At 42.7% G+C, this 14,657-nt stretch overlaps 1 protein-coding gene across 1 annotated transcript in view; it reads right to left on the bottom strand.

Annotated features, from left to right (window-relative positions):
- Positions 1 to 14,657, bottom strand: part of ARMC2 (armadillo repeat containing 2) — a 109,627-nt gene that overhangs the window by 79,881 nt on the left and 15,089 nt on the right. The window contains exons 4-5 of the mRNA XM_087443968.1: positions 8,126 to 8,297; positions 913 to 1,120 (exon numbers count right to left, since the gene is read on the bottom strand). Of these exons, the coding sequence (XP_087300094.1) occupies positions 913 to 1,120; positions 8,126 to 8,297 (380 nt within the window). The remainder of the gene's footprint in view (positions 1 to 912; positions 1,121 to 8,125; positions 8,298 to 14,657) is intronic.

The following is a 14,657-nucleotide window of genomic DNA, read 5'->3' as shown; positions in this document are numbered from 1 at the left end:
GAGCACTTGGTCTTAAAATGGCCCATGGAATTTAATCTTGTTAAGCAAATTCGAACTGGGCACTTGTCCATAGTGACTCAATGGAAAGTTGTAGAAAAATGTCTTTAACTGAGTGACCCTGTCCAGTCCAAGACCTTCTGCCCATCTTAGCGTCGTAACTGGCTGGGACTGGCAACAGAGCCTACTCTACCCACACTATCCTCCAACCCGGCCCCTAATTATCAAGGCTTCTTTAGGAAAACATCAGGGTAAGAATTCACATGGTTCATACAGTGAACATTTCTCCACCAATCCTTAATATGGTAGAAAAATTCCTTCTCATTTTTCTAGGGGAAGCTCTAGAAAGCCCTATCTAGGAACATGGTATGAAATAAAGTAATTACCAATCGTTCATTTTATGAGGGACTGGTAGGATAGCAGAAATGCATAGGACTCTCCTGTTTTAACTATTAGTTCACAAAATAAATATTTTAATACAAGTCTCTCCTGGAGAAAAAAATAAATTAAGTGTCCACTCTTTTGTGCAGTGAACAACAGTGAACTAACCCAAAGGGAGGTCACGAGGGATTCTAGGCCGGGCAAGAATCCCAAGTAACACACAAACAGAAGGATCAGTCATCACTCAAGGGCTGCCTGGAACAGTTCAACTAAAGCAAAGACTTTATTCGGACAGTCCTGTCAAAGAAGCATTTTGGCAGGTATGAATAAATGTTTTCCTGAGGATTAAATAGGAAAAGGTGAAACCAACTCCATTCAACCATGAGAAGAAATCTTTCCTACTTATGCACCATTAACTTAAAATTTATTTACATAAAATGGAAAGTGCAAATCAATCATCTACATAAGATAGAGAACAAACTGGTAAATGACATGGTTATCTGGGCCAGAAAATTAAATAAAAAGAATACTGACCCTCCATTTCTGAGATGGGATGGCAAGGATGTTGTCCCTTTGAACATTTCTTGCTCCTTGATTTCACTGAAGCCGCCATCATAAGTTAGCTGAAGTGGGTGACTCTTTAAGTGACCAATGGCATTTGATTCTGTTAAATAAATCCCATTTATTTTCACCACAGAGTTCCCCATCATAACTGTTTCTTTGGATTCCACTGTCTTCTTTGCTGTAATAACCAAAAGAAAAAAGCTTTTGTCAAAGCATTTTTAATTTTAGGAATCACTATCTTTCAATATTTTTTTCAATCTAAGAATTTATACAACTAAAAAAATATATACTACTTATAACCAAGCCTGGAATTATATGGCCAACATCTCCCTGAACATATACAAGAGCTCACCACATTTCAGGCTTGGCATCATCAATTCGGCAGGTAAAAATTAACAGGTTCTTATCCCTACTAGCTTAGTGTCCACCTGAAGGCTAACACTCAAATTTAGGTTTATGAACTACCTAAGACCACATAAATACTTCTGTGTCCCATAACAATAACTCCTCTTCCTAAATTTGATGCTGTTAGTAACTTTTCATTCAAAAAATATTTATGGAGTGCTTCCCTGATGTCAGGCACTGTCCTGGACACTTGGGATGCATCAGTGACAAAACAAAGATCCCTGACCTCATAGGGTTTACATTCTAAGAGGTGTAAAGAGACAGTAAGTAATGCACCATAATAAATAAAGTATATAAGATAATAAGAGCTATGGAAAAAAGCAAAGTAGAAAAGTGGAGAAGGGTAAAGGGGATTGGGAATGGGGGCAGGCAGCAATTTTGAACACGGTAGGTATGGTAGGCAGACCCTTAACAGAGATGAGGCATCTGGTCATCAGATGATGGGGGACAGTATTTCCAGCAGAGGGAACAGCAGGTGTGGAGGCCCTAAGGCAGGATTGTGCCTGGCGTGCCCCAGGAACAGCAGGAGTGGAGTGTGCGAGGGGGAGAATAGGAGGAGGGGTGACCAGAGGGGCAGGGGCAAGATCGTGGAGGCCTAGCAGATCACTACTAGGGCCAGAAAGAGGAGGGCACTGCAACCCCTATAAGGCTTTCTGAAGAGGAATAAGATAGAGTTGCAAAAAGATGTCCAGTCTCTGAACTGAAGCATCTATTGTGTTGACGGACTGCAGGTTCTTAGACTTCTAATGCAACGCTGTTTCTTTATTAGCAAATTGACATTAGGAATAGCTCATCCACAATGCTGCTGCTGCACTCTAGTCAAAGGGGAAGGGTGGACGAGCTTCATATAGAAAAATACTGCAATATTTTCCAAAATGACTCAAGGTTTCCTTTTCTGCACTTCAACCAACAAACCAATAAAAACCAACAATAACAAAACCACCTAGTCTACCCCTCTGATCAAGCTCCTTGCTTTCAAAACACTGAATTTTATAGCTGAAAGGAGCCTTGGAGATTGGCTAGTCTAACCTTCAGTTTTCAGATGAGAAAACTGAGAACCCAAAATGTTAAGTGACAGGTCTAAAGCCACAGAGCAAGTGTGGGGAGAAGAAGGACTATATGGGTGGGAAGAGCACAGGCTTTGCATTCCATTAGACTTGGGGTCAACTACAGGCTCCCAACACACCAGGTGCATGACATGGGCAGGTTGTTCAGCTTTTCTCACCTTTCTCAGTGGTCCCCACCTCTGGAGGATGTGGTGAGAATGAAATGATATGGCCTTGTAAAGTGACTTATATGGTGCTAGCACACTCAAAACCTAGAAGTTATTGTCATTATTATTAATGAGACCCAAGAAACCTGACTTCTGCTCCAGGGCTCCCTCCATAGCACCACGCTACCTTAAATAACTTTACTACTGAATTACAAAGCACATAGTTTGTTTTAGATTTCAAAGCATTTTCAGCCTATCCCTGTTTTATCATTCCTTTCTTTCCTTCATGCATCCACAAATATTTATGAAGCACCCACTGCTATGTGCCAGGTGCTGTGCAAGGTGGTGCAGAGGTGAATGAGACGTCCCAGCCATCATGGAGCTTCTGTTCTAGAGGGGAAACACGCTCATACTTGTGGGTGGAGGAGCTGCATCCCCTCTATCTTCACAAGTGACCTGAGCGAGCTTGTCAGTGATTACTACAGCGAAGGCCTGCCCTGGGGCTCACTCTTACTCCTGGTGGAGGTCCACCATTAAACCGAGCATGTGTAATGATGCTCTGTGTCTCCCTGGCAAATATTTGCTGCACACTGTACTAATTTTGTAATGGATCACGGGTAAACTTCAAAAGGATCCTGCAACCAGCAGCATTTCTGAGCAGGAACAGCTCTGTTTCACAGATATTTCTTTGGCACCTACTATATACTAGACCCTGTTTTAGGCTCAGTAGGGAAACCTCTTTTCCTACTGAGGTTGCTCAGTCTAGAGGAGAGACAGAGAGGCAGACGTGTAAAGACATCAATGCAGTACAGTGCGATTTGAGCCAGGTAAGGAGGAGTATAGAGAGTGGGAGAGTCCTGAGGGGTTGGGAGTGAGTCAAGGAAAGATTCACAGAGGAGGTGGAGCCTGAGAAGCATTTTGAAGGGTTAATGGGAGGCAAAAAGCAGTTCTGAGAAAAAGGAACAAAAGCCTGCAGTCAGAGCCAGCTTCATGTGTGTAGGAGCTGTACAGCCAGGCAGGGCCGTGGCCACACTTAGAAGGGCTCTGCACTTGGTTTAATGCTCTGCTGTTGCCATCTTGAAATTCTGAATAATTTTTTTTTTTTGGTGAGGAAGATCAGTCCTGAGCTAACATCTATGCCAATCTTCCTCTTTTTGCTGAGAAAGACTGGCCTTGAGCTAACATCCATGCCAATCATCCTCCACTTTATATGGGATGCCGTCTCGTCACAGCATGACCTGACAAGTGGTGCGTGGGTACGTGCCCAGGATCTGAACCCGGGCTACCAGCAGTGGAGCCAGTGGAGTGCGCGCACTTAACTGCTATACCACGGGTCGGCCCCCTTGAAATTCTGAATAATTTTTTAACAAAGAGCTCTACATTTTCATTATGCACTGAGCCCAGAGGATCCTGCACAAGGCTTGAAACAGCAGGATGGGTGTGGGTAACTGCAAGGAGTTCCATATTGCTGGTGCACAGACTAGGGATGGAGAATGGGGGATAAGCAAAGGAGAGTCAAGAGAAGGGCCTGGAATGTCAGGCTGGGGCCAGATCACAGCAGAGCTGGGCATGCTGAGGAGCAGGGACTTCATCCCCTAGGCCAGGGGTCAGCAAACTGCAGCCCCACCAGATCTGGCCTGCCTCCTACTTTTGTACAGCCTTTAAGCTAAGAATGATTTTTATATTTTTAAATGGTTAGAAAAAAATCAAAAGAAGAACATTATTTTGTAATGTGAAAATTATATGAAATTCAAATTTCAGTGCCCCTAAATCACTCTATAGTTGCTTTCCCACTACAGTGGCAGAGCTGAGTAGGTTGAACTCAGACTGTGTGCCCCACAAGGTCTAAAATATTTACTCTCTGGCCCTTTACAGAAAAAGTCTGCCAACTTCTGTGCTAGGTCAGTGTTTCCCGAACTGTGTTTCCCAAAAGACAGATTCCACAGCCAAGTAGATTTGTGAAATGCTGGATTGAATTAAAATTAAACAGGTGTCTTCACCAGATGGCTTTACCAACCCTTGAATATGCTCACGGACACTGTGACTCCAAGAGGGAGAGGAAGTAGGCAGATATCCGAGCACTGAGCCCTTTTTCCAAGGAAAGGCTATTAATATTCGCCATAAGTGTTCCCTGGAACTCAGTTTGGCAAACACTCCTTTAAGTCCAGGGGACCTCTGAAGGGTTTTCAGCAAGAAGATGACGCAATCTGATTTTTATTTGCTTCCTGACCTCTTGTCCCTCATGGCACACACAGAAAGTGATTATTTTTCACGGTCTGCTGGGATGAAGGGATAAGGGCACTGCTCACATTCATGTCTGGTTGGGAGCTCAGCTGCCCCAGGCTCTGCTGGCTGCTCCAAGGGCTGAGGGTTGGACCCACCTGCAGGTTGACCCACCTGCAGCGCCCTGGTGAGCTGAGGGGGAAGCAAGACACGAGGGCTGGAAGAGCAGGGACAAGAGGTGGTAAAGGCGGTATGGCAGTGGTGGGAAAGGAGAATGCAGACCCAAGAGATATTAAGGAAGCCCGTGGAGGGCTCTGTGATGGCAAGGATGACAGGGATTGGTGAGAAGGTGGAGAGTGCGCTGAGGTCTCTGTCTGGCTTGAATAACTGGGGAGGCGTTGGCAACATTGTCACCTCCAGCCCAAAACCCTATATGAACGCACAGCAATTAAACTGCTGGCCTTATGGAGATGACTACACACATCTCTTCCCCTTTCATTTTCTTAAATCAAGAATGCCAAACCCGCCGCCACACCCCAGCCCTGCCTGTGGCGGTGTCAGCTACAAATGACTTCACACCAGAGGGAGGGACGCACCCTCTGTCTCCATGCACAGTTGACTTTACAGCCTCAGTTCCCAACAAAGGATACCTTTTCCAAACAATAGAGACTCTGAAACGAAGCCCAGAGAGCTCCTGTACAAATGACAAAGATTCCGAGGCTGGAGTGCTAAAATATTTTTTTAAATTGAGTGATGTGAGCTTTTAAAATGACAATGGCTTTTCCCTGCCATTATTTCCCGTGTGTGGACACAGACCTCAGGGATGATGAGGATGGTGACATGGGGCAACTGCAAACAGGGAGGATAAAAGAACTACAACAAAGACAAGCTGCCGAGCCACTTGGAGGCGTGAAGGTGGCCTCAGTGCTGGGAAATGACAGCCACAGACGGCACCTCCCAGAGCACAGCTGAGGCGTGTGGCCACACAAACCAGGTCCAGGCGGCCCAGGAGGAAAAGAGCTAAGCCAAGAGGGAAGCACAGATGAGCATGGTAGGCGAAACACCAGTCTCTTCAGTCACCTTCACACACATGGGAACAGCTCAGCAAGCTGCAGGGGTGTCAAATGTGAGCTACCAAGAGGTAAATGCATTAAACACAGATACAGCCTACAGGCTCGGGGGAAAAACGTCTACTAGACAACAGTGTAGTAACCCTCACACCAGCTCTGCCATCCCTGCTGATAGGAAGTGATCATGTTCCTGTCTGATCTCACCCCCCACCTTGGGCTGGATCCCAGCCACTCTCATCTTTGCAAGGACTTTGCTCCTGCAGTTACCAATCCTTTCTGATTTTACTGGTCTGACTGGGGCCCCGTGGTGGAGCGTTTGAAAAGTTCCTCAGGAGATTCTAATGTGCAGCTACAGTTGAGAACTGCTGTTTGGGAAAATACCTAAGTCAGATGATGTCTCTCCCTTGCTTAAACCCTGCCCTGGCTTCTCACTGCACGCAGAATCAAGGCCGGGCCATTTCCCGGGGCCCAGTCCTAAATGGCCCTGTGGCCTCAGCTCCCTCCACCTTCCCCGGGGTTAACCACCCTCCAGCCACCCTGCCCTGCAGGTCCTCCATCCAAGCTTGCTCCCACCTCTGGCCTTGCCGTCCCCTCAGCGTGGCCGCTTTGTCCACAGATTTCTGCATGGCTGCCTTCCTCTCATTATTCACACTTCAACTCAGATGCCACCTCCTCCAGGACACCCTCCAAAGCCACCTGAGCTAATGCAAATTCCTCCTGCCACTGTCACTCCCCATCCCATCATCTTGCTTCCCTTCTTCACGGCACTTGTAAGAACTTCAATTCTCTTGTTTCTTTGTTTTCCTGTTTATTGTCTATCTCCCTTCACAAACTCTTTGAGGGCAGGACTCAGTTGCCTAGAAGAGCACCTGGCATTTGGTAGGGCTCAACATCCGACTGACCGGCTGTTAGAAAAGAAACAGATGGGACACGGAGACAAAGCAAGTTGCCTAACTACATACTCCATTATGGCATCACGGTGTGACACGCACACCCTGCACTGCTTCTCTGTCTTTTCCTTTCCCCTTGATTCTACCTCCAGCTACGTCAGCAATCACTAACTCCAAAGCCCACAGGAACCAGACAGGAAAATGAGTGAAGCGGGCTGGGAGATATGGGGAACTGAGACCATATCCCCAGCTAACAGGGTGGGTACTACTCAGATCCAATCATTCCCCAACTGGGCTACACAGGATGGGGGCCCACTGTGGCCAGATCTTCCAGTTTTTCACAAGAAGTCATCAATCTGGATTCTTCCATGAGATCTTCTACATTTAAATGCTGGTGACTAATTAATAGAAAATGCTTGTATGTCAAACAAGAAGGACCCTCAGCAGGCAGCTTGTAACCTTTGGGATCCATCTTCAGCTTATCTCCTCTCCCTGGCTGTAAACCTGTCCCTCTTCATCAATCCTCATCGACTGACGGACGGCCAGTTCTGTCAGCCCCTGGTCAAGTGGTTTTCCAACTTTTCTGACTACATATAGTAAGTTTATAATATTATGTAATATCAATATAACATATAATAAATTTATGATATGACCCTGAACACACATGTACACGACTGAAGTAAAGTCTCTTGAAGCAATACTTACCCTTACTGTCTGCAATGTACCCTGATATTTTTCATTCTATTCTATTCTACTTCATTTTTTTTAAATGCTGGTGTGCTCCACGGAGTTGACTGTCACCTCACTAATGGGATATTTCCTGAAGTTTGAAAAACTCTTAGTATGCCCTGGACAGGGGGTGATTCCAATTGCTGGGGGGCATCCCTTAGAATTCGAGGTTTTTAGCCTCTCTATTAGATACCTATTAGATACCTATTTAAATACCTGCCAGCAATTCTGCAGCAGCAGGAAAAGCCCCATTCCACTTTTCTTACATATTCACCTGGGATCAGAAAGGTATTTTCAAAGACCTAAGCTCACTGGACATTAAACATGCCTAATGAAATGAATAACTTTTTGAACCCTAATGAAAAAATCATGTATTTCCAATATATGTGAACCCAGTTATTAGGAAACACTTATTCCAACAGCCTTTTCCTACCATGTAACATGTTTTAAAAACTGTAATATTTAGGCATGCTTTATAAACACCGAGAAAAAATATATGAACAATGTTTCTTAACTAGCTTTTGCACTATACTAAGTCTTAATATAAAACCACGTGGGGCTAAGAAAAATCATATAAAATCACACGTAGCTTTTGTGTGCAAATTTAAGACACATGCCTGCCCCAGGTTTTAAAGGATGTTACGCTGCCTTACACTCAGCTGGAGGATGGGTTCTGTCCGGCAGAAGAGCTCCCTGGGAGGCGGCCCTGAACAAGCGCGCCCGAGCACTGCTTATTCTTCGAATCTTCGCGGGGTCCACCGGGGGTTTAGGAAAGGAAGGGCAGGGATCCTCCTCTGTGGCAGCAGATGTCGGAGCTTTCGGTTTCTGGAAAGAGATGTTTTAAATGATTGGCCTGAGTTTCTGTGTGAGTCTCTCAAAGTGAGTCTCTCAAATAAGTCTCACCACCCTGGAGCTGGCCATGACACTTCCAGGAGAGCCCGGGGCTTCCCGTCGGCTTCATCCCGGCTCCTTCCTGGTTCTACCTCTCACTGGCCCATCTTACTTAACGTGTTGTATATAACACTTCTAAATTGTTTTCGTCAATTGTATTGTATTAAACACTCTGCTGTCTTGCTTAGTGTTTTTGCAAGAAATAGTTTACCCACGCTAGCAAACAGATATTACCTGTATAAGAGTAAAATCAGGTATAGTGTATTCAACATCCTTTGCAAATTTTTATATTCAATTCAGCTCAGAAAATATTTATTGGGCACCTATACGTGCCAAGAACTATGTAGAATTACCTTTACATATCTTGGACTCCACAAAAGTATTTTTATTAATGTTATAATTTTTTTTCTAATAATTTAGATTAAAAAGTCACAAAATATGAGTGCAAGAAGTCTTGGACTTATGACATAAAAATGTTTTATTTTTTACATCTCAAAAAGTCTATGCTGATACCCTTTAGAAAAGGAACATTGCTGACAAAATTTCCATTCCTTAAAGACTTTTTAAAATACCTGCACCAAGCACTGTGCTACCCAGAGCTCCCTCTGGTCGAACTTCCAGATGGCAGTGACCTCTCACCACCAGGGCCAGAACCTCCCAGGGGCCTCAGCTCCCACTCTTAGTGTTGTCTGGTGGTCCTTCCCTTCCTCCCTCCAACTTTAGCAGAACTATTTGCCTATGAAAGAGCAATCTTATGGCAGCAAGTGCTTTTAGCTCTATAACCAAAAATAGAGTTAAAGTTCCTACAGTCACTTCCCAAATACGTGAAATGAGTGACTCTCAATCCAATAAGTTAATTAACAAAACTTTTAAAAGTCTAGTGTTTAATTCAAGTCAGATAATTTGGAAAAATAGGTGAGGTCATCTATCATATATGACACCCAATTTCAAACACTCATTTTCTCAAATACATTAACAGATTAACAGAACACAGACATCTATTTTAGAGTTCTCCTTCCAAGAAGTTGCTTATTTCAATAATGACGACATTCTTCAAAATATTTTTTAATATCCTCTTGTTCATTTGCATTCAGAATTGGTTCATAAACCAGACAAAAAAAATTTATTTTTATGACTTTAGAGACACATTTTTATAAATACAGTTAAAAAAATGGGTAAATCAAATAATCAGCACAGTATAGAGGAAAAGTAAATGACTTTGGGATCAAACTGATCTGGAGTGGAATCCACTTACTAGTTACGTGAACTTGGACAGGACATTTGCTTCTCTGAACTTGCCCAGCTAGCAGATGGAGACAGTAGTGCCCCTCTTACAGGGAAATTGATACATATACAATTCCTGTTATGGAGAGTCAAGAAATGCTGGCTCCCCTCCCTATGTAAGCTGCTCATCCTTTATTTACCAGACTTGGTTCCAAGTTACTTTTAAGTCTTCTCAAGAGCCAAGGCCCTAGCCTCTGACATAACTTTGTTGGAATCAAGATCCTGGATTTGGAGGGGTCTATTCTGAAGGAGACAACACTCATTTGTCTGTATATATTGCACTCTATTTGTTTAATAAATAGTCAATTTGCTCCTCAATTTGTTGCAAAATAGTCATAAGAATGTGACTTAGGCCATGAAGCTGATAGTAACAAAAAAGCTAAGAGCAGAGTTAATACAGGAAAATAAGTGCTTTAGATATAATTATGAAAGATGAAATACATAAGGACAATCAATATTGCATGTAGATATGAGGTTTTCTTATCTCAAAATGTCTGTACTCTGCAGGTACCTTGAATCTGAAATATAGATCGAGAAGTCTGCCAAATAATAACAATGCAGATAAGGTAAATGGTTTCTTTTACAGATGCCTTAACTGCTATAAATGTTTTTGGAACTAAATAAAAGATCTTATAAAAAGGGAAAATATGGTTTTGCAAAGCTAATTTTTACCCCAAAGAGAGAAACTGAATTATGTCTGGATGGCAAGATAAAGCCCTTTCACTGCTACATGATAAAAGGCATTATTTTCCTAGTGCAAAATTAGTAATTGTTTGTATAATGAAAAATTAGTTCCTTTTTTCTACTGACCTTTACTAAATTATTTATCCCACTTAAACATATATCTCACTACGTAAAATATAAAGCGATACATGTAAGAGCATCTTTAATTCTTCAAAGGAAAACTACTAAATGAGCCATCAGTTTCTATCATGCCAGGTTCTACAAAATGTTCCTCCACTTTGTGGAGTGAAATGGCTTTTATGAGGCAGAACAGTAAAATTTTTTTCCTATAAAATTCACTTCATTTTAGAATTCAGAGACTGTTGCAAGTAAGTTTCAATCTTGACTTGAGAACCTCACTTCCCTCCCACTTTGTGTCATGACACTAACCAGTGACCGGAGTATAATCAAGGACACTGGGAAAGTCAGATCTTCAGACTTGTTCTGGTTGATTAAACTGTGCGAGTCCATTGAAGAGTGAAAGACTATTTTCACAGAACAACCCAATTAAAGAAGACAAAATTCCTAGAACATTTAAGGGATCTGGCTGGGCTTGACTTGCATCCCAGCACCGTGGGCCTTGACCGGTTTCTGACACGTCTCCTCTGGGTCACTAGATGGGAAGGCAGGGTCTCCCCCATTCTACATGAAGACTGGAAAAGGAGTCCATGACATCCCACCTCAGAAAGTTGCTGTGATTTAATTTGTAAAGCAACACAACACACACACACACACACACACACACACACACACACACACACAGACCTCTTAGAAGTCAGAGAGCAAATATTAAAAATTCCCCCAAGCACATAACCTTTGGATGTGGCAATTGTATGTGCATTTCTATTACTATGATTTTCTCCCCAGGTTCTCTGGGCTCCTCTGTCCCTCTCAGCATGTGACTCACTGCTGTAATGTTACCATTCGTTTCAGAAATAGCGAAAGAAAAAACACTGCTTTGACATTCTCACTCTACTCTTTCTTACCCTGGATCTACCCCACCCCTAAGGTATATATGGGCTTCTAAGTCCCTTTCTTTTTAATATATATTAAATTTTGCATTACGTGTCAAATACTGAGAGCTTAGTTCCTATAAAATATAAAAAACCGCTCAAACTAATCTACGCTGTGAGAAGTCAAGACAGTCATCACCCTCGGGAGGTGGTTTCTGGGGTGCTGGTAATTATCTACCTCTTCTATTTGAATGCTGGTTACTGAGTGTGTTGAGTGTAAATTTATTAAGCTGCACTCTTATGATCTGTATCTTTTCTGTGTGTCAATAAAAAGTTTAATAAAAATACTTGGAGCTTAAATAACTAGGCTTTGTAAGTTTAGGAAACACAGGGAGAATTCTGTTTTGACAATGATAATGATGAAACACAAAACTTCCCATTTATTCACATGGTCATATCTCTTTTCCTACTTTATACAACCCAAAGTATGAGAGCAGCTGCTCCTGTGTACATAAATCTGGACAGCAGCTAACCAGAGGACAGAATGGTAATAGGAATAACCACCGCCCAACAGCCGCACGTGTCAGAGCTGTCATGGGAAGGTGAGGAGCTGCTAAGAAAGAAAAGAGGTATTCCCGGGCATACCTATACAGCAGATAGATATAAATGTTAATGGAAGACTGCAAACTACAGTGCTTTCCCCACTGTCTTATAAGACTACAAGTGCTAAGGGGAACCCTGGTGAGCCAGTCAGGCCAGCCGGCCAAGGCCTGAGTGGTCAGGACCAGGAGCATCAGTTTTCCCATCATTCTCTGAGGCCCAGGGCTTTCCTGAGTGCTTTCCACTGCCTGCTGGAGGGTGTAGGGGAGCACAGGCCGGATATGGGGGGAGAAAAAGAGAGGATGGTAAACGTACAAGCAAAAGAGTAAAGCAGATTTGTTAAATGTGGGAGCTAGAATGGGCTGCTCTCTGGGGCCTTCTTCCCTGACTGAGCGCTGGTTGAGGAATTTTTTTCTTTTTGCGCCCCCACCCCCAACAACCACCAATCTGTTCTCTGTATCTACGAATTCAGTTGTTTTTTTTTTCAGATTTCACATATAAGTGAGATCACATAGTATTCGTACGTATGTATGTATCTGACTTATTTCACAAGCATAATGCCCTCAGGGTCCATCCATGTTGTCACAAATGGCAGGATTTCCTTCTTTTTAATGGCTGAATAATATTCTATTGTATATACACCACATTTTCTTTATCCACTCATCCGTTGATGGACACTCAGGTTGTTTCCATGTCTTTGCTATTGTAAATAATGCTGCAATGAACGTGGGGGTGTAGATATCCTCTCGAGTTAGTGTTTTCATTTGCTTTGAATAACTACCCAGAAGTGGAGTTGCTGGAAGAGGAATTATTAAAAGGCCAACTAACCTGAGAAAGTGTCCTAGATCCAACAAGTGCTGAAATTCAATTGGTTAGGTCTTCACAAATTCTTTCATCAAGTGTATCCCATAACTATGAGATACCTCACCCCCACCCTCCAGTCATCTCCTTTATCCTGCTGCCTCTCCCTTCACTCTTATTTCCCCTTATCTCTTCCCTTTCACAACTTAGTGGTGACCAGAGACAAAGCGTTCTTTAAAAGGTGAAGTGGAAAGGAGGAAAGAAGGTGGAAGGGCAGGTAGTGTGAGGCCACTTGCAGAATTTTTTGACTGGGAGCTCCAATTTTAATTATTGTTTAAAATGAAATATACTTAAGATCCTTACATAATCCACTATAACAAAAAAATTTCAAATTTTTTTGAAATTCAAAGGAGTTATTTTACTTAACATGGGGATTGCTCAGCCTACTTTTACTTTGCACATAGCACCCAACCATCTACAGTAAAGAAATTTAATTGCAATGACCCTAAACAGAGGCAACTGCCAACATTATCTTTGCCTAACACCTAATCCTGCAGTCCAAGAATTCTACCAGTTTGATAAGGACCAGGTAAACTCTAGAAATAGAGTTTTTAGAAAAGAGCAGGCCCAAATTGAATGAGTCTCGAAAAACTACAGCAATATTAAAAATAATTCATAGGAGTCAAATGACAGAGTCATAGAATAGAGAGCCACTCTACATCAAGGTAGACCCACTGGGCTGCCAAACCAGGGGCTCTCTTGCTGTAGCTGGCTCAAAACCCAAGTAGTTTCCAAGGTTGTAGGTGCAAGAAGCCATGTGTCAACGATGGCTGGCAAAGTATTTCTTGCATATTGGTTCATGTTTACTATTTTGGAATCTTATTTTTGTCATCTGTAACATAAGAACAAGTATAATCTTCCTCGCAGAGTCATTTTGATGAGTACTTTAAGAATGTAAGATACATTTTGAGACAACTGGGGTCATTTGGACACAGACTACACATTAAATAATACTACTGAGTAACGTGAATTTTCTGAGCTGCAACGATAGTATTGTCATGTAGGAGACTGTCCTTGCTCATATGAGATGCACACTTAAATTTTTACGGATGAAGTCTTATAAGGTCTGCAACTTACTTTCAAATAGGTCATCAAGAACAAACATACACACACACAAACATGTACACACACATATACAGTAATAAAAACTGAGAAGCAGCTTGACTGAAACCCCAATTCTGTAAAAGTCTAAGGAACTGGCATCACCAGGTACTTGTGGTAGCAGGGAAATAAGGAAAGGGGTGCCTTAAATGAGGATTGGCTGAAAGTCTGTGTAACTCCTTCCCTCCCAGCTCCACACAGTCAGACCATTAAACTGAGAATAGATGGGAAGTTTGTTCTCTAGAGAGGGTAAAACAGAGGGTCTCTGAGTCAGGCTAACCAGGCACAGTTGAGGGTGAGGGTACTTATTGTAAACATAGATATTAATTGAATATTTACATACTGAATGCTAGGCTTTTCTACCTTCTTCCTCCACCTGGCTTCTGGAAGTTAGCAACCAGCCTTTATGCTCCAGGCAAGCGCTTGGAAGATACTTCTATAGAGAACTGACTAGCCTACAAGGAAAGCCCTAAAGATAGTGCCATTGGGGGTTTCACAAATAACACAGTTCAGCCAGATCCTCCTAAACATAGATGTGGGTAGCTATCACCTATGGGTTGACCAACCCACTCCACATGCTTCCATTCTCAAATAAGAACAGCTGAACAAGCAGCATGAGCGATCAGAGGAGAGCCTCTGATATGAAAAACAGAGTCCAAAACAAACATAAAAATGTAACAGAGACACAAACAGAAGACCATGTAAAGACACAGGGAGAAGATGGCCATCTACAAGCCAAGGAGAAAGGCCTCAGAAGAAATCAACCCTGCTG

Source organism: Ceratotherium simum, chromosome 19 (assembly GCF_057802395.1).
Source record: "Ceratotherium simum simum isolate JZ-2026a chromosome 19, ASM5780239v1, whole genome shotgun sequence".
Classification (NCBI taxonomy): domain Eukaryota; kingdom Metazoa; phylum Chordata; class Mammalia; order Perissodactyla; family Rhinocerotidae; genus Ceratotherium; species Ceratotherium simum.
The sequence above is the reverse complement of the archived record's forward strand: the minus strand, read 5'-3'. Positions and strand labels throughout refer to the sequence as shown.